The 22,190-nt window shown below is 39.0% G+C and overlaps 1 protein-coding gene across 1 annotated transcript in view; it reads left to right on the forward strand.

The window, feature by feature from the left end:
* The window catches only part of STAT1 (signal transducer and activator of transcription 1), a 59,701-nt gene that overhangs the window by 2,424 nt on the left and 35,087 nt on the right, over positions 1-22,190 (forward strand). Inside the window, exons 2-4 of the mRNA XM_058300490.2 lie at positions 517-645; positions 1,483-1,627; positions 14,254-14,352. Of these exons, the coding sequence (XP_058156473.1) occupies positions 518-645; positions 1,483-1,627; positions 14,254-14,352 (372 nt within the window). The 5' untranslated portion in view covers position 517. The remainder of the gene's footprint in view (positions 1-516; positions 646-1,482; positions 1,628-14,253; positions 14,353-22,190) is intronic.

The raw sequence follows: 22,190 nt of genomic DNA on the forward strand, positions 1-22,190 counted from the left end.
ATGTTTTCCGTTGATGTACTTGATAAAAGTGGAGATTAATTTTAAAGGCATATTCATTGAGCATCTACTCTGTGCCTGACGCAGTGAACAAAGCATCTGCCTTCAAACCCTTCTCCTAATACAGTAAGAATGGGCAATAATCAAAAGAAAAAAAATAAATGGTAGTCGGGATGTAATAAGTGCTATGGAGAAATATAAATCAGAGAAGGGGGGTAGTGTTTTCCAGGATGGGAGGTGGTAACAATTTAAGTAAGGTGGCCAGAGAAGGCTTTCTAATATGTTGACATTTGAGCAAAGACCTGAAAAGTTTTGTTTCCTGGAGAAGAAAAAAATGTTGACCTCTAAATTAAAGAAACAACAACAGACTTTTGAGTATTGACACCCATTTAAATAATATATTTTAAAGACAAATCATATTACAGAGTATGTAAGATATTTAAAAGAAACATGGTGCTAGATAAGCATTCTTTGGAGCTATGGCCTTCCGTTCATGAAATATGTTCTTTTTCTCTGTAGAATGTCTCAGTGGTGTGCACTCCAGCAGCTTGACTCTAAATTTCTGGAACAAGTTCACCAGCTTTATGATGACAGTTTTCCCATGGAAATCAGACAGTACCTGGCACAGTGGCTAGAAAAGCAAGACTGGTAAGGAAAATTTATTTGACAGAGGAAGTTTATCTACACTTTTAAAATACTTGTTGATTAAGTGACTTGGAGCCTCGTTGATTGGAAGATGAATCTTATCAATGGCCACTGCAATTAGCTACGGTGGAAAAGTGTCTTGATTTTAAAAATGGCATGTGTCTCTACAAAGCTAAATGCATTAGTCATTAAGTACTTTTATGTAGTTTTGTCAAATTTAATCATGATAGGTACTCCTAAATGCTTTGGATTAAGTTAGATAATGCTTACACCATTTATTTTCCACGTCAAGATCCAGACTATCAAAATAAGTTAAAAAAATATATATTAAAGCCAAATTTTGGGAAAATATTGATTAGAAATAAGATAAATTTAAGTGATATCTTTTAAAACTGATACGTAGTCTACTTTAAAATGTATTGTTTGCGCATTGCAAAAATTTCAAATGTTCTAAAAATATTTGACATAGAAAGTGAAGATCCCCATTCATTTCTTCCTTCTAGGGATAATCTCCCTTCCATATCTCCAGAGATAATCGCTGTTAACAGCTTTGTGCACAATCTCTTGGAATTCTAGAAATTTTCATGTTAATTACATATTTATAATTATTACTAATAGATATCTTATGAAACTGCTCCTAAAAGCAATGTCAGTTTAAAAACAAGGAAATAAGAAATTTTGTGTTGTATATGTTACTATAGTAAAATGTTTTAAAAAAGAAAATAAAACCTACAAAAACATTTAAAATTATTTCTAACAATTTCTATAAGGAAAGCAATCTCTGTTTTGTCTATTTTAAGTATTATCTAGAATTAAGTATGTCAATTTTAAATTTCCCAGGGAGCATGCTGCCAACGATGTTTCATTTGCCACCACCCGTTTTCATGACCTCTTATCACAGCTGGATGATCAATACAGTCGTTTCTCTTTGGAGAACAATTTTTTATTGCAGCATAACATAAGGAAAAGCAAGCGTAATCTTCAGGTATGATCTGGTTTTTGTGTTCAGTTGAAGTATTCCCATGTTCATGTAGGCAAATTTTTTTTTTCATTCAACTAATACTGTGAAACACACATTCATTAGTGGCTGGGGAGATAACTTAGAAACTGTAAACTCATTTTATGTGGCTAATATTTTACAACATAAATAGAATAACAATTCATTTTATAAACTCATAAGGAATTTTCAGGTTCAAGTGTAATCTGTTAGGTGTCATTAATTCTAAGAGAAATGTAACATTATTTTACTAAAAATTGTCAGTATTCAAATTAAAAAAAAGGGGGTACTTTTTAAAAGCAGTATGCTCTAGTATTGTGTTAAAGCTTAAAGGAACTTTAGTGATCACCTAGGTTTAATTCTCTCAGCATTCAGGTGTGGAATTAAGTCCAGAAGAGCCTAAATTCCGTGTGGCCCAGTACTGATTTAGAGAATTGGAACTAGGCTCCATCTTGCTTTGCTTCCAGCAGTATTGCCTTCTCCAGGAGGAGAAGGTAAAAGTCATGAAAGAATACATTATAAAGTTTTAGGAGAAAAGTGCTCCCAGCATACCCCAGGCCTGGCTACCATATTTTTTTTCTGTAATAATGAAACTTTTCTGTTTCAATGGAGATGAGAGCTTATGTATTCTTGTTTCGTACAATATAACTAACTTTTTTTTCTTTTGCCTTTTATCTTTTTATTGTGACTACTGAAAATTTTAAATTAGTTATGTGACTCCTGTTATATTTCTATTGGATAGCCCTGTCATAGGTTATAAGGCACTGAGGTCAAAGGCTGTAGAGCTGGCATAACTAACTTTTAAACTTCAGTAACTGGAAACATTTTTTCCTTTGTGAATGTATCTGTGATTTTATAATACCAGTGGTGTGGGGAAATCAGATTAACTTTACAGAGATTTGCCCCGCTACAGACTTTGCTTGAATGTACATGTTACAAAGAGCAACAATTGCCACAATTTTACAGACTAACTTTGACAGTGGAAACAGAAAAATTGAGGAGTATTATCTTTGGTCTAATTCAGAACAGAGACCAACAAATTACTTGAGAACTATCATGGATAATTTTTCTATCATTTGCCCTATTTTAGCAATCTAACAGAAAATAATTGGCCTCAAGAAAAGTGGAAAAATAGCAAAGTAAAAATATTATACCATATATGAAAACCCTTTTTTTTTTTTTTTTTAAGTACGGGGGCTGGGAATTAAACCAGGGACCTCGTATGTAGGAAGCTGGCACTCAACCACTGAGCCATATCTGCTCTGCTGAGTTGGTTTTGTTATTTGTTTGCCTTTTTAAAAAATATATTTTTAATATATTTTTAAAGATACATGGATCATACTAAATGTTACATTAAAAAATGTAAGGGGGTCCCATATACCCCCGCTGCCCACCTTCCCACACTCCTCCCACATTACCAAATTCTTTCATCAGTGTAGCACATTCATTGCATTTGATGAATACATTTTGGAGCACTGCTACACAGCATGGATTATAGTTTACATTGTAGTTTACACTCTCCCAGTCCTTTCAGTGGGTTATGGCAGGATATATGATGTCCTCCATCTGTCTCTGCAGTATCATTTAGGACAACTCAAAGTCCTGAAAATGCCCCCATATCACACCTCTTCTTCCCTCTCCCTGCCCTCAGCAACTCCTGTGGCCACCGTCTCCACATCAGTGATATAATTTCTTCCATTGCTAGAGTCACAATAATTCTATAGTAGAATACCAGTAAGTACACTCTAATAGCTATTTTATTCCTCCATCCTGAGGACCCTGGGATGGCGTTGCCTACTCCGCCTCTAACTTGAGAAGGTGCTTAAGATACCACATGGCTGATGGATGCAATTCTCCTGCTTGAAGTTGTAGACTCTCTTGATTCCCTGGTGTGGTGGTAGACCATCCCTACCTCCCTGTTAGCCAACATGGGCAAGTGCAAGTCCAATGAACCAGAGAGTAGGTGCTGCAACTCTGCTGAGGCACGGGGCCCAGCCGGCACATAGTCAGTCCAGAGATTCAAGTCTCCAGAGCATACACCAACCCTAGCGCCAATCACAGGTTCAGTAAAAGTGACAGAAGATGCATGTGTAGAGAGATCACATCTGAGTTCAACTCCATCACACTCAGGAGCCCAACTTCCAAAGTAGGGCCCACTGGCAAGGCATTGAACTCCAGAGCCATCTGTCATGACTATAGGACCTGGGTATCTCGATAGCCCTCAGGAGCACCACTGCTTGGGGTTGTATCTGTTTGGCTGTCTCTGAGATCCTGCTGAGATGTGCGTATGTGCAACCCCTCTGATGACCTCCCAACTCACTTTGAAGTCTCCTAGCCATATAAACTCATTTGTCTTTACCGTTTCTCCCTTTTATTCAGTGTCTTTTTCTAGTTGCATCACCAGCTGGTGCTTGGTAAAATCCCTCAGCTCCAGGGAGGCTTAACCCTGAAGTCATGTCCCACACTGGGGGTAGGTAATGCATTTACATGCTGAATTTGGCTTAGAGAGTGGCCACATTTGAGTAACATGGAGGCTATTAGGAGGTAACTCTTAGGCACCCTGCAGCTCTGGGCCTAGCTGAAATTTCTAGCACACAGTCTCCTAAGCATAGTCATCATCATCACCATCATTGAACCATCCTTCTTCATTGGTTTTTGCCCTTGCACTTGGGGGATTATTGCTGCTCCATAGGGGTGCAGCAGAGTTCCCTGGAATGGCAACTCAGCACTCCCTCAGTAGTCGTGTCTAACTCTACCCACTCTGACAATACCCAGTGAACATCCAAACATATCTATATACCCTATATGCATGCTGTGGAGAACTCCCTTCCACCCATGCATCCTCCATCAATGACACCCCCCCATCAGTGCTCTTCCCCTTCCATAGCTGAACCCTTTTTGATCCAAAACTTCTTAAAAATTGAAGTCTAATATATTGCCAAATTCAACTGATAGGAAAATGAAATAGTAATGATAGGTTTAAAGCATAGAAATAGAATGCATAATAATTTAGAAAAACTGAAAGTGAACAATAAATTGGGGTATTAAAAAAATGAAAACTATCATAATAAATTTTTTTGATGTTTTCCCTTTCATCACTGTAATAGGTGTTGCCCTGTATGTACAGTAACAAGGCATTCTCTTTTGTTTCTTTCTCAGTGTCTACATTTTTTTTTCAATGCCTTCAAAAAAGTTTTAGGTCACAGTAAAGTCACATATAGAATATAGGGGACTCCCATATACCCAACATCAAACCCTTTACCCCCTTCCCTAGCAAAGGTCTTTTTACATGTGGATGTTACATTTGCTGCAACTGATGACAGATATTGAAATATAGCTACCAACCATGGTTCCATTATGGTTTACATTTTAGACTGTACAATTTTATAAGTTTTTGTTATGTTATGGTTTACATTTTAGACTATATACTTTTATAAACTTTAGGTGAAGTTTAACATAGCCTGTATCCGTCATTGCAGGATCATGTAGAACACCTTCATTGTACTCCAGTTACTCCCTCTTCCAACTATTTTCCTCTCATCCTCTCCCCTCAGAGCCCACAGTGACAACCATGCTTCACTATTTGAAGGACAAGGTTGCTAGATACTTGCAACAATGCTGAGGGCTTAACACACTAGCTGTCTTTCGTGATTGGGAGCCACCCATGCTCTCGAGAGACACCCTCCCCTCTGTTTGAGAATATCAGGCCTCCCCAGGATGGGGGTATAACACCTTCCCGCTCATTGTATGGATCTCCACCCACTGATATAACACACTATAACATGATGAGCATTCACACATTCCCTAGAAGTCTGCCCCATGTGCACCCTGGGCACGATGCCCCATTGAACACTTTAAACCTGTAACCCTTCCTTATTATATTTTCTAAAGAGTTTCCAACAATCTCCCATGTTCACCTGCTTCCCCCTCAACCCTCCCCCTAATTCCATGGACCATCTGACCCATCCTCTCAACCCTAGCCCCCCTCAAGCCTACAAAGCCCAACCCAATAGTGTCCCTATGCCCCTGTCTTCTCCATTGCACAGCTACTTACCTCTACTTTATCATAGATTTTGCCCATGTGGGAGTTGGTTCACTTCCTTTCTCCGCCACCCCCCCATTTCCTGTAAGCTTATCTTCAAGTCGCTAGCCTCTGAGACAGCTTGATTTGCTTAATTCATATCAGAGAGGTCACATAGTATTTTTCCTTCAAGCCTAGCTTGCGTCACTCAACATAAGGTCCTCAAGATTCATCCATGTTATTCCATGTGTTAGTACTGTATTCCTTCTTACAGCTGAGTAGTATTCCATTGTATGTATATACCACATTTTGTTTTTCCATTCAACTGTTGATGGGCATTTGGGTTGATTCCAACTTTTGGCAATAGTGAGTAATGCTGCTGTGAATATTGGTATGCATCTGTTGGTTCATGTCCTTGTTTTTAGTTCTTCTGGGTATATACCCAGCAGTGGAATTGTTGGGTCATATGGCAAATCTATAGCTAGTTTTTTGAGGAACTGCCAAATTGTCCTCCACAATGGCTGGATCCTTCTACATTCCCACTGGCAGTGGATAAGGGTTCCCATTCTTCCACATCCTCTCCAACACTTGTAGTCTTCTATTTTTTTGATAGCTGCCAGTCTCATGGGAGTATGATGGTATCTCATTGTAGTTTTGATTTGCATTTCCCTAAGAGCATCTTTTCATGTGTTTTTTAGCCATCTGTATTTCTTCTTTGGAGAAGCGTCTGTTCAGATCTCTTACCCTTTTTTTAAATGGGTTGTTTGTCTTTTTATTTTCAAGATACAGGGCTTCTTTATATATGCTGGATATTAGGCTCCTATCAGATACATGGTTACCAAGTATTTTCTCCCATTGGGTAGGCTGTCTTTTTACTTTCTTGATAAACTCCTTTGAGGTGCAGAAGGCTTTAATTTTGAGGAGGTACCATTTATCTATTTTCTTTTTGCTTCTCGTGCTTTGGGTGTGCAGTTCATGAAGCCATTTCCTATTACAAGATCCTGTAGATGCTTCCCTATATTGTCTTCCAAGGTCTTTATGATCTTGGCTCTTATATTTAGATCTTTGATCCATCTTGAGTTGATTTTTGTATAAGGTGTGAGATGGTAATCTTCTCATTCTTTTGTATATGGGTATCTAGTTGTCCACACACTGTTTTTTGAAGAGGCCATTCTCTCCCAATTGAGTGGGCTTTATGGCCTTGTCGAATATCAGATGATTGCATATGTGAAGATCTGTATCTGAACTCTCAGTTCAGTTCCATTGGTCAGTATATCTGTCCTTGAGACAATACCATGCTGTTTTGATCACTATAGCTTTGCAGTTAAAATCAGGTAGTGTGATTTCTCTGATTCCATTTTTCTTTTTCAGTATGTCTTTGGCTATTTGAGTCTGCTTTCCCTTCCAAATAAATTTCACAGTTAGTTTTTCCAGTTGAGTAAAAAATGCTGTGTTGGTTTTTATTGGGATTGCATTAAATCTGTAGATCAGTTTCGGGAGGATAGACGTCTTAATGATAATAGTCTTCCTATCCATAAACAGGGCATATCCTTCCATTTATTTAAGTCTTCTTTGACTTCCTTTAACAGGTTGTATAGTTTTCTTTGTATAAGTCTTTTACATCTTTAAATAAATTTATTCCTAGGTATTTGATTTTTTTGTTTATTTTTGTAAATGGTATTTTTTTCTTGATTTCCTCCTCGGATTGCTCATTATTGGTGTACAGAAATGCTATTGATTTTATTAGCGCATTGGTCTTATTACCTGCTACTTAAATGAACTCATTTATAAGTTCTAGAAGCTTTGTGGTAGACTTCTCAGGACTTTCTTTGTATAGGATCATGTCATCTACAAATAGTGAAATTTTGACTTGTTCCTTTCCAATCTGGATGCCTTTTATATCTGTTTCTTGCCTCAGTGCTCAATCAGGTACTTCTTCTTTTTTTTAAGATTTATTTATTTCTCTCCCCTTTCCCCCCCTTGTCTGCTTTCTGTGTCCACTCGCTTTGTGTTCTTCTGTGTCTGCTTGCACCCTTGGTGTCACTGGGAAACTGTGTTTCTTTTTTGTTGTGTCAACTCTGTGTGTGTGTGGCGCCATTCCTGGGCAGGCTGTGCTTTTTTTCACATGGGGCAGCTGTCCTTGCAGGATGCATTCCTTGCGTGTGGGGCACCCACATGGGGGTACCCCTGCATGGCATGGCACTCCTTGCACACAGCAGCTCTGCATGTGGGCCAGCTCACCACATGGGTAAGAAGGCCCTGGGTATCGAACCCTGGACCCTCCCATATGGTAGGCGGACACTATCAGCTGAGCCATATCCACTTCCTGATCAAGTACTTCCAACACAGTGTTAAATAGGAGGGGTGATAGTGGGCATCCTAGTCTTGTTCCTGACATTAGAGGGAAAGATATTAGGAGTTTACCATTGTAAAGATGTTAGCTATGGGTTTTTCATATATACCCTGATCATGTTCAGAAAGTTTCCTTCTATTCCTATCTTTCAAAGTGTTTTTATCAGGAAAGGGTGCTGTATTTTGTCAAATCTTTTTCTGCATCTATAGATATGATCATGTGTTTTTTTCTTTCAATTTCTTTATGTGGTGTATTACATTGATTGATTTTGTTATGTTGAACCATCCTTGTATACCAGGGATGAAACCCACTTGGTCATGGTGTATAACTCGTTTGATGTGTTGTTGAATACGATTAGCAAGTATTTTGTTGAGGATTTTAGCATCTAGGTTCATTGGAGAGATTGGTCTATAATTTTCCTTTCTTGTGTTGTCTTTGTTTGACTTTGGTATTAGGGTAATGGTGACATCATAGAATGAATTAGGCAATGTTTCTTCTATTTTGATTTTTTGAAAGGGTTTAAGCAAGATTGGTGTTAGTTCTTTCTGCAGTGTTTGGTAGAATTCACCTGTGAATCCATCTGGCCCAGGGCTCTTCTTAGTTGGGAGGTTTCTAATGACTGATTCTCTCTTTACTTGTGTTTGGTTTGTTGAATCATCAATTTCTTCTTTTGTCAACGTAGGCTGCTTATGCGTTACTAGGAATTTGTCCATTTCCTCTAAGTTGTCCTTCTTGTTGGTATATAGTTTTTCAAAGTATCTTCTTATGATAGTCTTTATTTCTGTGGGGTCAGTGGTGATATCCCCTTTCTCATTTCTTATTTTGTGTATTTGCATCTTCTCTTTTTTTTTTCTTTGTTAGTCTAGCTAAGGGTTGGTCAATTTTATTGAACTTCTCAAAGAACCTGCTCTTTGTTTTATTTTTTCTAGTGCTTTCTTGATTTCTATTTCATTTAGTTCTGCTCTGATCTTTGTTATTTCTTTCTTTCTTTCTTCCTTTGGGGTTAGTTTGTTTTTTAAATAATTCCTCTAAGTGTGCAGTTAGGTCTTCAATTTTAGCTCTTTATTTTTTGATGTATGAAGTTATGGCTGTGAATTTCCCTCAGTACAGCTTTTCCTGCATCCCATAATTTTTGATATGGCATGTTTTCACTTTCATTAGTTTCAAGGTAGTTACTGATTTCTTTTGAGATTTCCTCCTTGACCCACTGTATAAGAATGTATTGCTTAACTTCCATATCTTGGTGCCTAAATCTGGGTCTCTGGCCCTTGCAGATTTCCAACCTCATTCCACTGTGGTCAGAGAAATTATTTTGTATGATTTCAATCTTTCTGAATTCATTGAGTCTTTCTCTGTGACCTAGCATGTGGTCTATCTTGGAGAATGATCCATGTGCGCTTGAGAAGAATGTATATCCTGCTGTATTTGGGTGTAGTGTTCTGTGTATGTCTGTTAGGTCCAGATCCTCTACTATATTACTGAAAGTCTCTGTTTCTTTATTGATTCTCTGTTGAGATGTTCTGTCTAATGGTGATAATGGTGTATTAAAGTCCCCTACTATAATTGTAGAGGCATCTATTCCTTCACTTAGTTTTTCCAGTGTTTGCCTGATGAGGTGCATAAATGTTTGATTGTTTTTTCTTTTTGAAAGATTACCCCTTTTACTAATATGTAGTATCCATCTTTGTCTCTCACAATAGTTTCGCATTTAAAGTCTATTTTGTCTGATATTAGTATAGCTAATCCTGCCCTTTTTTGGTTATTGTTTGCTTGTTAGATTGTTTTCCAGCCGTTCACTTTCAACCTCCTTAAATCCCTGGGTCTAAGGTGGGTTTGTTGTAGACAGTATATAGATGGGTCATATTTCATATCCATTCTGCCAGTCTGTGTCTCTTGACAGGTGTGTTTAATCCATTAACATTCAGTGTTATTACTCTCAAGGAATTACTTACATTAGCCACATTTTCTTTGGATTTGTGTATGTCATATGTTGTTTTTATTTCTCTTTTTGTATTTTTGGTTATTCTTACTTTCTCCTCCAACTCTGTTTCTCCTGTTTTTTTCCTTTCCTCTTACAGAACTCCCTTAAGTAGTTCTTATTTATTTGTTTATTTATTTATTTATTTTTAATTTATCCCCCGTCCCCCAGTTGTCTTCTCTCTGTGCCTATTTGCTGTGTGTTCTTGTGTGACCACTTCTATCCTTATCAGCGGCTCCGGGAATCTGTGTTTCTTTATGTTGCGTCATCTTGTTGTTTCAGCTCTCTGTGTGTGTGGCCCCATTCTTGGGCAGGCTGCACTTTCTTTCGTGCTGGGTGGCTCTCCTTACAGGGTGCACTCCTTGCTCGTGGGACTCCCCTATGCAGGGGACACCTCTGCATGGCAGGGCACTCCTTGGCGTGCATCAGCACTGCACATGGGCCAGCTCCACATGGGTCAGGGAGGCCCGAGGTTTGAACCTTGGACCTCCCATGTGGTAGGCGGATGCCCTATCCATTGGGCCATTGGACCAAGTCCGCTTCCCCTTTAAGTATTTCTTGATGGGCAGGTTTCTTATTGGCATACTCTCTTAGTTTCTGTTTATCTGTGAATATTTTAAACTATCGTTTTGAATGCCAGATTTGCTGGATAGAGTATTCTTGACTAGAAATTTTTTTCTTTTAGTACCTTGGCTATGTCATACCTCTCCCTTCTTGCTGCCATGGTTTAGATGAGAAAGCAGCACTTAATTTTGTTGAGTTTCCCTTGTATGTGATAGTTCTCTTTTCTCTTGCTGCCTTCAGTATTTTTTCTTTGTCTTGAGCTTTGGGTAATTTGACAAGTATATGTCTTGGGGTAGCCTTGTTGGAATTTATACTGTTTGGGGTATGCTGTGCTTCCTGGACATGGATATCCATCTCCTTCAATAGATTTGGGAAGTTTTCAGCCATTATTTCCTCTAACACCCCTTCTGTCCCCTTTCCCTTCTGTTCTTCTGGGATGCCTATAATGCGTATGTTTGTGCGTTTTGTGTTGTCCTTCAAATCCCTACGTCTCTGCTGGATTTTTTCTTTTTATCTATCAGTTCTACAATCTGTTTGATTTCAGATGTATTGTCTTCCACATCACTAATTCTGTCCTCTGCTTCTTCAGATCTGCTGTTATTTGCTGAGAGTGTATTTTTGATTTTTGAATGACACCATTAATCACCATCATATCTGTTACCTTTTTGTGTATGTTTACAATTTCTTAAGTATGTTCTCCAAGTGTTTTCTTTTTTTTTTTTTTTAAAGATTTATTTTATTTATTTCTCCCCCCACCCTGTTCTTCCTGTTCCCTCATTGTTTGCTCTCTCTGTCCATTCTCTTTGTGTTCTTCTGTGTCTGCTTGTATTCTCATTAAGCGGCTCTGGGAACTGATCCTGGGACCTTCCGGAGTGGGAGAGAGGTGATTACTCTCTTGTGCCACCTCAACTCTCGTTCTTACTTCCTTTCCTCTGTGTCTCTTGTTGTGTCATCTTGCTATGCCAGCCCTCTGTGTTAGCCAGCACTCCTGCATGGGGCAGCTTTCTCACGCTGGGCATCATTCCCACACAGGGTGGTTCTCCTGCACGGGGCAGCAGTCCCATGTGGGCCATTACTCTACGTGGGCCAGCTCGTCCCTTGGGCCAGCTTGCCCTCATCAGGAGGCCCTGGGCATAGAACCTTGGACTTCCTATGTGGTAGATGGGAGCCCAGTTGCTTCCCCCAAGTATTTCCTTAATATACTTAATCTCTTCCTTCAGTTCATTGAGTTGGTCCATGATATTTGTTTGGAGAGCTTTGATTAGTTGTTCAATGTTCTGCTCTTCTTCCTGGTTTTTAATTTGTTCATTGGACTGGGCCATGTCTTCCTCATTATTGATATGGTTTGTAATTTTTTGTTGCTGTCTGGCCATCATTTTCTCTTGGTGGGTTTGTTCAGTTGATTAGGTTCTCCCTCTAGGCTCGGGTTTTTTTAGGTACTGTTTTTGTGTGTAAGTTTTTTCTTTGATACTTTGTTCTTCTTATTCTATTTCCTTGTTGTTGTCTAACTTAACTTGAAGGAAAAAGATTAGGGCCAGGGAAAGCAAAGCAAAAGAAGTAAGAAAAAAAAAGTATAATAGTAGTATTTGTAGTAAATGTTAGCAGAAGAACCGTATAGGACCTAGGAGAATAAATACTAAACTCATGTAAGCAGTGTATAGTTATCAGAATAAGAAAGTGGAATACGTTCAATGAAATGGGAAACTGAATATGGAGAATATAGTGTGAATTAAAAGACTAACATGATCAGGAGAGAGAAAGAAAAAAGAAAGGACAATAACATAAAGAGTTAATCAAAGATAGAAAACAGAATAGAAATGTTAGAAATAAAAAGTTAGAAAAATTGGGGGCCAAACAAAGAGAGGTGGAATGTAAGAGCAACAACAGAAGGTGGAAGGTAGAAAGATGTAGGAAGGAAAAGAGATAGCATTGGTAGTCAAACTCACTGCACATAGAAAAGAAGAAATTGAGGATGAGGAAGCACAGCAAACAATAAACAAGCTGACAGCATCTAATTGAAAAAAGAAAAAGGGTGGGGGGATAAACAGGGAGGAAAGACAAGATAACAAGAAAAAAACAACAACAAATACACAAGCCCTCAAGCGAGGAGTCAACCAAACAATAAATAAACCAGACTTGCCTCTTGAGCTCTTATTTAGGGAAAGAAAATAAGAGACCCAAGGGAAGCTAATACAAGGATAATATCTTTGTTTTCCCTGCCTCAAAGTATCAGCTAATATTCCAGTGGGTTACTACTCTAAGAGGAGCTTGGAACTGAACCAGAGACCTTGCACATTCAAGGCTGAAACTCCTCCACTGAGCCCAACCCTCTTCCTCATTAATGTGCTCTTCAAAAAAAAGTCCCCTTCCAGGGGCAGGATAGACTCTTTGCAATTTAGTAAACTTGTTAGGAATCTGTCCTTCCCCCTTTCTCCCTTTCTCACTTCCCTCTCTCCCAGGGACGCAGGAAGCTCCTGTGAGAGGTCCCCTCCAAGATTCAAGTGGGACCCTGGTGAACCAAATCAGCATGGAAAATAATGATTCCTTCTCTTTGAGAGAGAGCACCCACACCTTGTCGGGGACCCTAAATGTGCTCTTGGAAGCCTACTAAGTACTTCCTACTGTCCCTCTCTGTTAGGTGTGTTGCACAGGATTAGTTAATTGCCTGGCTCCACCTTCTCCCAGATGTAACCCACAGAAGTTAGGTAAATCGGGCTGCCTCAGCCTATTCGCCTCTCTGCTCCTGGTTTCTCCTCAAGCCAGCTGGTATACTCCTCAAAGCCCAAAAAGGGGGGTCCAGACAATTGAACCCACACTTGTAGGACTCCTCTCCACCCTTCACCAGAACCCTCCCACTCCTGGAGTTTTTCTCCTCTGGCTATGTGACCCGACAAGGTTTAGGAAAAGTCAAGTGGCTTCTTTCTCTGCGGGAGGGGCAGAAACCTGCAATTTTACCTTGAGCAATCACTCTTATTGTTGCACTCTCTCGGGATTGATGTCCAGCAGCCTCCTGCTTTGTGGGTTCCCAAAACAGCTCACTCAGGCAGGATTTTGTCCCCACTCAGCCGTTTTTTTTGTAGGAGTGATGATAAGGGTGCACATACTCTGATGCCATCTTGCCCCGCCTCCCTGTTTGTTTGCTTCTTTGTTTTTGTTTGTTTTCAGGAGGCACTGGGAACCAAACCCAGGATCTCCCATATGGGAAGCAGGTGCTCAATGGCTTGAGCCACTTCTACTCCTATTTATTTACTTATTTATTTATTTGAAGTACCTGGGGCCAGGGATTGAACCTGGGACCTCATATGTGGGAAGCTGGCGCTCAACCACTGAGCTACATCAGCTTCCCTGAGTTGGTTTTTTAGTTTGTTTTGCTTGTTGTTCATTTTTGTTTTTTCAGGAGGTACTGGGAACTGAACCCCAGACCTCCCCAGTGAGAGGTGGGAGCTCAACTGCTCGAGCCACATCTGCTCTCCCCCTTTATTTTTTAACCAAGGAGTACATTAAGTATCTGCACTATATTGGAAAGTTAAAGCAACTTTTGTCATGATTTGTGAAAAGACTATTTTGTTTTTAACAAAAATAGTTTATGGAGAATTTAGTAAATGTAAAATGAGGTGCTTATGAACAAATTCTATAGTATAAAGTAGTTTAAACATTCTGAATTTTAATTTATTTTTATTCTAACAATTCATAACTAGGATAATTTTCAGGAAGACCCAGTGCAAATGTCTATGATCATCTTTAGCTGTCTGAAGGAAGAAAGGAAAATCTTGGAAAATGCCCAGAGATTCAATCAGGTACTGTTTTCTAATTGAACACTAAAAATTATAATAAAATAAAAAATGTATTTATTCATTCAACAAATACTATTGAGTCCCTCTTAGAGGCAGTGGTGAACACCGTTCTGATTTTATGTCCACAGTAAGTGGTGAAATGTCATATTTAGAGATTTTATAGAACCAGGCTTTAAGAAAAGGAACGTAATCCCATGGAATTATGTTCTAGTAAGAGAGAGAGAACAAATAAACAGGATATTTCTAGACAGTGATGAGTGTGATGAAGATAATAAAGCAGGGTACTGTGATAGACAGTAGTGACATAACTGGCAGATGGGGCTGTTTCTTGAGTCAGGAGTAGCCTCCCTAAGGTACTGGGGCAGGGACAGAAATGACAGACAGAGGACTGTTGTAGCAGTCCAAGGCAAAAGAGGTGGAAGCTGGCACTTGGTAGGATCAGTGGAGGTCAGAAGAAGTGGAAAGACTTAGATTATGCTTTAGGTGTGGTGCCAGTAGGGCTCTGGTTTGTGGCTTGAGCCACCTGGAGAGAATGGTGATGTTTACTGAGAGGGGGGAGACAGAAGAGGGCAGGAATAGGGTTTTTGCAGGACAGAATAGGTTTTAGCGGGGAAGATCCCATTGATGGGAAAAGCAAGGTCTTTGCTTTGAACAGGACTGAGATACTTCAATCCTTGGTATGTAACCAAGACATCCAAACAGTAAAAGGGTCAGAGTTGTGTACTAGTACCAAGATTTTTTTTAAAATTTTAATTAGACTTTAATCTATAAAATATAAAAATTTCTAATTGATAAAATGATTGAAATAAAAACACAAAAGCAGTTTATGTCATACCAGATTGTTACAAAATTGAAGGGAAATGCATTACTATGTAATATTAATTTAATGGTGAATTTTTACTGTGCATCAAATACTGTAATAAGTACTTTACATACATTTCATTTGATCCTCAAAGAATCCTATGGGATTATCCCCGTTTTACAAATGAGGATACAGAGGCTCCAGATTCAATTAAGTTGGTGAAGACATAACTGTGTGCAGTTATGTCTTTCTGACTGTAAAGCCTATTTATAAGTTTTTAACCATATATTATATCAGTTGTTCTCAAACTTTAGTGTGCATAAGAATTGCCCAGGGATGGGAAGCAATGTGGTCCAAGCAACTGAGTCTCTGCCCACCATACTGGAGGCCCTGGGCTCCGCTCCAGTGCCTCCAAAAAAGAAGACAAGCACACAACAAACAGCGAGTACAAATAGTGGAGTTGGGGGGTTTCTGGGGTAATAAATAAATAAATCTTTAAAAAAATTTTTCCTAAACCTTGACGCCTGGGATTCTGATTCAGTGGTTTTGGGGTAAACCCATGAATTTAGATTTCTAACAAGCTTCTGGTCCATTGACCACAATTTGAGTAGCACTACCTTCCTTTGTTTTTTAAAAGATCCATTTCTTTTTATTACCCCCTGGCCACCCACACTCACTATCTGCTCTCTCTATTCATTTGCTGCACGTTCTTCTGTGTCTGCTTCTCTCTAGGAGGCACCAGGAACCAATCCCGGGACCTCTGACGTCGGAGAGAGGCATTCGATAGCTTGAGCCACCTCAGCTCTGTGGTTTTTGTGTCTGTCATTGTCTTTCCTCTATATCTCTTTTTTGTTGCATCAGCTGGTGGTGCAGGTGAGCTTGCCTTAACCAAGTGGCCCCAGAAACCAAACCCAGGACCCCCCACATGGTAGACCAGAGTCCAGTCTCTTGAGCCACACCCATTTCCCACTACCTTCCTTTTTTGAACATTATATGTTATATAAGTCAACCAGAGGGGTGCTTATGCAAAATACCAGAAGCCTGCTGGCTTTTATAAAGGCTTGGGGTAGGAGCTTACAGATACCAGGGCATAAAGCATAAGTTTCTTCCCTCAACAAAGTCTATTTCCACATGTTGGAGCTAGATAGCTGCCATCTACCAGGGTTCAGGCTTCCTGAGTTCCTGTCTCCCCAGGTTTTACTTTTCTCTGGGGTCAGGTCCCCTGTTTTCTCCACAAGGATAGCTGTAGATTGTGAGGCTGTCTAGGCTTTGCCCTTCTCCACAAGGTCAGCTATAGATTATCAGATGAACGGCTCTGTGTCTCTCCCTGGGGTTTCTGTCATGTCTATTCCTGTTCCTCTGTGTTCTTCTCCTGGCTCAGGTCCTCTCTTCCTGGGGCTTGCTTCTCTTTCCTCTGTGTGCTTACTTCCCAGAGCTCTAGCTCAAGATTCCAGCATCAAACTCCAAATCAAAACTCCAACATCAAAATGCCTCTAACTCTCTCCTTTGCCATGCCTTTTATCTGTGAGTCCCCACCCACCCTACTGATGTGGCCTAGTCAAAGCCCTGATCATAATTTAATCATGCCCAGGTACAGACCAGTTTACAAATATAATCCAATATCTATTTTTGAAATTCATAGCTATATCAAATTGGTACATATGCCAAACCCTGTGATAGGTACTTAAATCATTTTATTCACTTTCTTGTGTTTTGTAGAAAATAGTACATGCTAATTATAGAGAAGTCTAAGTAATGCATACATATGTAAAGAAAGAAAAAAAATCACTCTATGCCAGTTCAAACCCATCCTTCTATACTTTGCTATAGCGCTGTTAAACTGTGCCAATAGGGAGGGCTAGAGGGAGACTGGCAAAAGCTGGAGGAGAAAGGTTAAATATGCTCCTCCTGTTCCTCTCAGTAATACCAAGATTTTTAATCATGGTTTTCCTAATCCCAATACAGATCTTTTTGGAGATCAGAATTCAGCAGTTTTTTTGAAATTGCCCTGGCATTTATCCATTTCCTTTCTTGACTGATAGGACAATGAGAATAGTCCAGCAGGCACCTGCCTCCTCTTTGTGAAACCCCTGTCCCCTTGAGTGTTGTGGCTAAGAACATTCCAGTTCATGGGGGAAAACACCAGGGAATGCAGTGGAATGTGACCTGCGCACATTGCACTAACAAATAACTAAAGTGAACTGTGCAGTGGGGGGAGAGAGAGGGAGAGGGAGAGGATTTAAGTAGGGGTGGTGAACACTATTCTCCATGCACTTCCTGAACATTGAACATTTGCCTCAGTCCTTGTGAATCTGCAGCTTCTCTGGGCCCCTAGGCATTAAGAGGCAGAGAAGGTGATGGCTGTTCTCCTCAATGAGCTCCAGCTCCTTTGTATTTATGGAATCTTGAAGGCTTGCCAGCTTTTGAGCCCCCTTTTTAAAATCTGCAGAGAGGTTCGTTTGAAGCCTCTCAGAGCACAGCCAAGTGCTCATGTTTGAGGAGGTGAGTTTACCGCCCAGCTGCGAGCTAGGGCAGCAAGTCCTTCTCAGGGCCAAGGGGAGGTCCTGGAGGTCCAGGAGTGTCTGAGAAAGGGAAACCGCATAGTAGGTGCTTCCTTTCCAGAGTTACCCAGCCTGCAGCTTGCTGGGCCGTTCAGAAACATTGTCTACCACCCCCATTATTGAAATAACTGCATTTTAGTAATGTATCTTCTGGACATACTGAAATATTTATAGATGGATATATGATGTGTCTGGTACTTGCTTCAAAATAACCCAGTTTGGGAAGCAAGGGGGTGAGGAGAATAGAGATGAAACTGATTGTCCATGAATTTAGAATTGTTGGAACTGGACGATAGGCATATTATGCTTTTCTCTTCCCTTTTGTGTATATTTAAGATTTTTCATAATAAAAATTTACAAATAGAGTGAGTTAAAAACTTGAAAAATTCCAAATCAGTGCAGAGCACTGACTTCTGTAGAAATTTTGGGATAGCAATATATTGTTACCATAAGTTTTTATTTTAATAGAAGAGCTTTTGGAAAATATGCTTGAAAAGGCTATTATATTACATTACACTACATAGGTAATTTTTAGTAGAATGCAAATGTTTTGTCTGCTGCCATTAGAGCATGCTACCCTTTTTTCTTTTTCTTTTTATGATAAAAAAGCAAATTATATGGGCCAAATTTAGGTCCAGAGGATCCACGAAGAGTGGTGATCATTTCCTTCAGGTTGGAGGGGAAAATGCAAAGTGGGGTCTAGAATTCCCTTTGCTGTTCCAGCTTCTTGATCTTAATGAAGTTAGGGTATATTGAATGCTTCAGACCCTGTCCTAAGCACTTTATAAACATTTTTTTAGTGAATAAATTATTTCAAAACTATCATTGAAGGTATATACTCTTATCCCCGTTCTGTAGATGAGAAAACTAAGGTTTAGAGGTCAAATAATTTGTTCAAGGTCCCAGATCTAATAAGGTGCAGGCTTGGAATTTAAATGTGGGTTGTCTGACTCTGAAACCCGTTCACTGGAGAAGTCATTCAGTCTCCTTTACCTTAAGTTTTCTGAGCAGCAAGATGGAATCTGAGAGTGTTCTGACTGGGACCTCTGTCACCCCTAGTGTCCATCAGGTCTCCCCTCACTCAAGTCTCCTTGGACAACTGTTCCTTCAGGTGAAGAGAACCTTCTTGAGCAGGAGATTTTTCTTTGGTCCAGGGTCTGTGAGTTACTAAATTCCAGCTGAAATCCTCGACACAAGGTCTTTAGATGTGCAGCTCTGAAACAAGAACATAGGATTAGGTGATAGACAGGTCCTTTCCAACATTAATCTTTGATTTTCCTGTTGTTGAAATGCTCCCAGTTTGTCAGAAAGCACTGGAGAAAACGTAGACTTTTCAGTAAATGTTGTTAAGACAAATGGATAGCCAATGGGAAAATTTTTAAAATTAGATCCAAAATTTACACAAAATAGATGAATAAACTTCAAATGGATCAGCGATCTAAAAGTAAAAAAAATATTTGCCATGACCGTAGGACCTGGGTGTCAAAAAATAAATAAATAAATAAAAGTTAAAAAATGAAGCTGCAAGTGCTAGTGAAAAAATGTGTGAACACCTTTATCATCTGAGAATAGGAGCAGCTTTCTAGCTATGAGGGGAAATCCAGGTGTAAAATAAAAGACTGATAACTTTGAAGATACTTTTAAAAAAATTTTTTAACATGGCCAAAAAAAAGACAAGCTATAAGTAGACTCAAAAAAAGCAGTGAGATATTGGGAGAAAATATTTGCAACATTGATCACAGAAAAGGGGCTAAAATTCTTAATATGTAAAAAACTCTTAAAAGTTGAAAGAAGACCAAAACTTCATTAGAAAAATGGGCGAAAGGTATTAATAGATCACAAAAAGATATTCTGATGACTCTAAAACATGAAAAAAATGCTTGTTTTCACTTTTAATGAAAGAAACACAAATTAAAAGTTCATGGACAAACAGTTTCTCACCTATCAAATTGGCAACTCAAAAGCTTGATAGCATGTTTTGTAGGTGAAGCTATGGGGAACAAGGTACTCTGTTGGGGCCTGAGCAAAATGGTACAACCCCATGTGGTGAAGAATTTGGTAATGTCTAATAAAACTACATATGCATTTACCCTCTGACCCAGCTATCCCCTTCTAGGAATTTTTCCTGAACAAAAAGCATTTGCCCCAAATGGTTCATTTGATCACTATTTGTTGTTTCAGATAATTATAAAATATTGGAAAAAAACTGATCATATACAGGAGAATGGTTGAGTTAATTTTCATACGTGCACAAAATGAATATATGCACAATTGAACACTATAAAAGAATGAATAAGAAACAGATGATCATAAATGTATGTCAGGCATACAACCATACAAAAGGGACTTTAGAAAGAATCTAAGTAGCTTTCGAACATAGTTTTGAAGGACAAAGAGAACTGCAAAGAAACCTTGAACTTTACCGGGTAGGTTTGTTGTTGGTAGTAGTTTTATGTATGTGTGTGTATTGTAATACAGAGCAAATAAGAAATGATTTTGATGTTGGGAATCAAGATTCTTATAGTGGGAGAGAAGGTACAAAGATAGAAGGCAGTAAAGAGGAGAGGAAAACCCCTGTCGTGGTGGATTGAAATGAGTGGTGTTGGTGTAAAAAAAAATGAATAAAAATTTAAAATATATTTATATATAATATATATATGAAATATAAATACACAAACACTAACTCTGGCCACTGAAACAACCTAGAAGCAATGTCACTTTTGTAGCAGTGAGCACTCTTAGTACTCATATTTTGGTTCCTAAATACCACTCCCACTAAAAGGAACCATGACTCTTTGGGAAATAGCTGATTCCAGGGCTGGACAAAGAACATGAAAGATGAACCTGGAACACTTGCCGAGCCAGAACATAAGGAAGTACTTAAAAACTGATAGGAACATGTCAGGACACAGGAGCCAGCTTGAAGGAATATCCACATGCTAAATTTGCGACATGAACATCAAAATAAATAGACAAGAATAGATTTTAAAGCATTAAGGAAAGAATTCGTAAGTTTCTGTGCTACTCAAAAAAAAAAAAAAAAAAAGGAAAGGAAAGCTCTTCATGGAAGAATGGCAACTTATAAAAAAGGAATGAAGGTCACCATTTTAGAATTACTGTAAATTGATTCACCAGTAGATGCTAAAACCAGTGGGTGAAAGACCATTAGGAAACTAGATATTGATAGTTTCATAGCATCAGCCCATAGTGGGGAAAAATATACCTTTGCAATGAAATGATTCAGCATACACCAAGTGAGCAAACTTAAATCACTAAAGATAGGAAATACTGATAGCATGTGGACTCTGAGGGGATGAACCGAGAAAGAGCATATATAGTATCTTGCAAAAAATGTCTGACCTGTATTTAATCATGAAGAAGCAATTAGACAAACCCAAACAGAGGGAAATTCTGCAAAAAACAAATGAAACAAACTGGCCTGCACCCTTTAAAATGTCAGTGTCAGACCAAAAAAAAAAAGATGATGAAATATTGCACCTTGAAGGAAGCTAAAGATTCAAGATGTTTGATTGAAAAAGAAAAGCTACTGAGACAATTGGGAAAGTTTGAATCTGGCCTGTATGGTAGGTAGTATTGATTGATTGTTAAATTTTCTGAATGTGGCAATAGTATGTTGGTTTCGCAGAAGAACATTTCTATTGTTAGGAGATACAGACTGGACTATTTAGGGGTAAAGGGCTGCCATACCTGCAGGTAACTCTGACTTGGTTCAGCATGTGGTTCTAGATGTGTATGGAGAAATAGATAGATTTAAAAATTGTCCTCATTTGCCTGATTTGCTTTATGTGCATGGTCTTATGGGTATTACACTAAAGCTCGCAGCTTTTCTAGAAGTTTGAAATTTTTCAAAATAAAAGTCAGGGGCAGGGCAATAATTTCTGCCAGCACACACTTAGACAGTAAACTCAGCACCTGTCTCACTAACACAGAAACATAAACGTTTTTATAACTAATTAAACTTACTGCATTTGAATTTTAAACAGTTCTTGCTGATATCCAATGTAAACCATCATGTCAAAGCAGTTTACTAACACCCAGCAAGCCTACCCCTGGTGTCCTGAAACTAGTACTTCAGAACTATCCTGTCTGAGTCTTCTGATTATCAAGCATGAGGAGTGACTACTCCCAGGAGAGTGGATTTATATTCGTTCTTGACTTTATGGTAGTAGATCATCAGTGAAGTCCTTCCCAGGAGTGCCTTCCAAGTTTGATACACCTCTGAATCACCAGGGATCTTGTTAAAATGAGATTCGGATTCAGTAGTCAGTTAGGACCTGAGATTCCACGTTTCCCACAAGTTCCCAGGTGATAAATGCTTCTGGTCTGGGGACCACATTTTGAATCCCACTGCTTTAAGACAAATAAGGACAGAAATTTGAGAAGTCCTGAAATAAATTCCTGTGTGGTGCATGCAACTGTGTGAATTAATGGAAACTTGTAGAAATGTGTTTTGTTTA

The sequence above is a fragment of the Dasypus novemcinctus genome, chromosome 7 (assembly GCF_030445035.2).
Source record: "Dasypus novemcinctus isolate mDasNov1 chromosome 7, mDasNov1.1.hap2, whole genome shotgun sequence".
NCBI classification, from domain to species: Eukaryota; Metazoa; Chordata; class Mammalia; order Cingulata; family Dasypodidae; genus Dasypus; species Dasypus novemcinctus.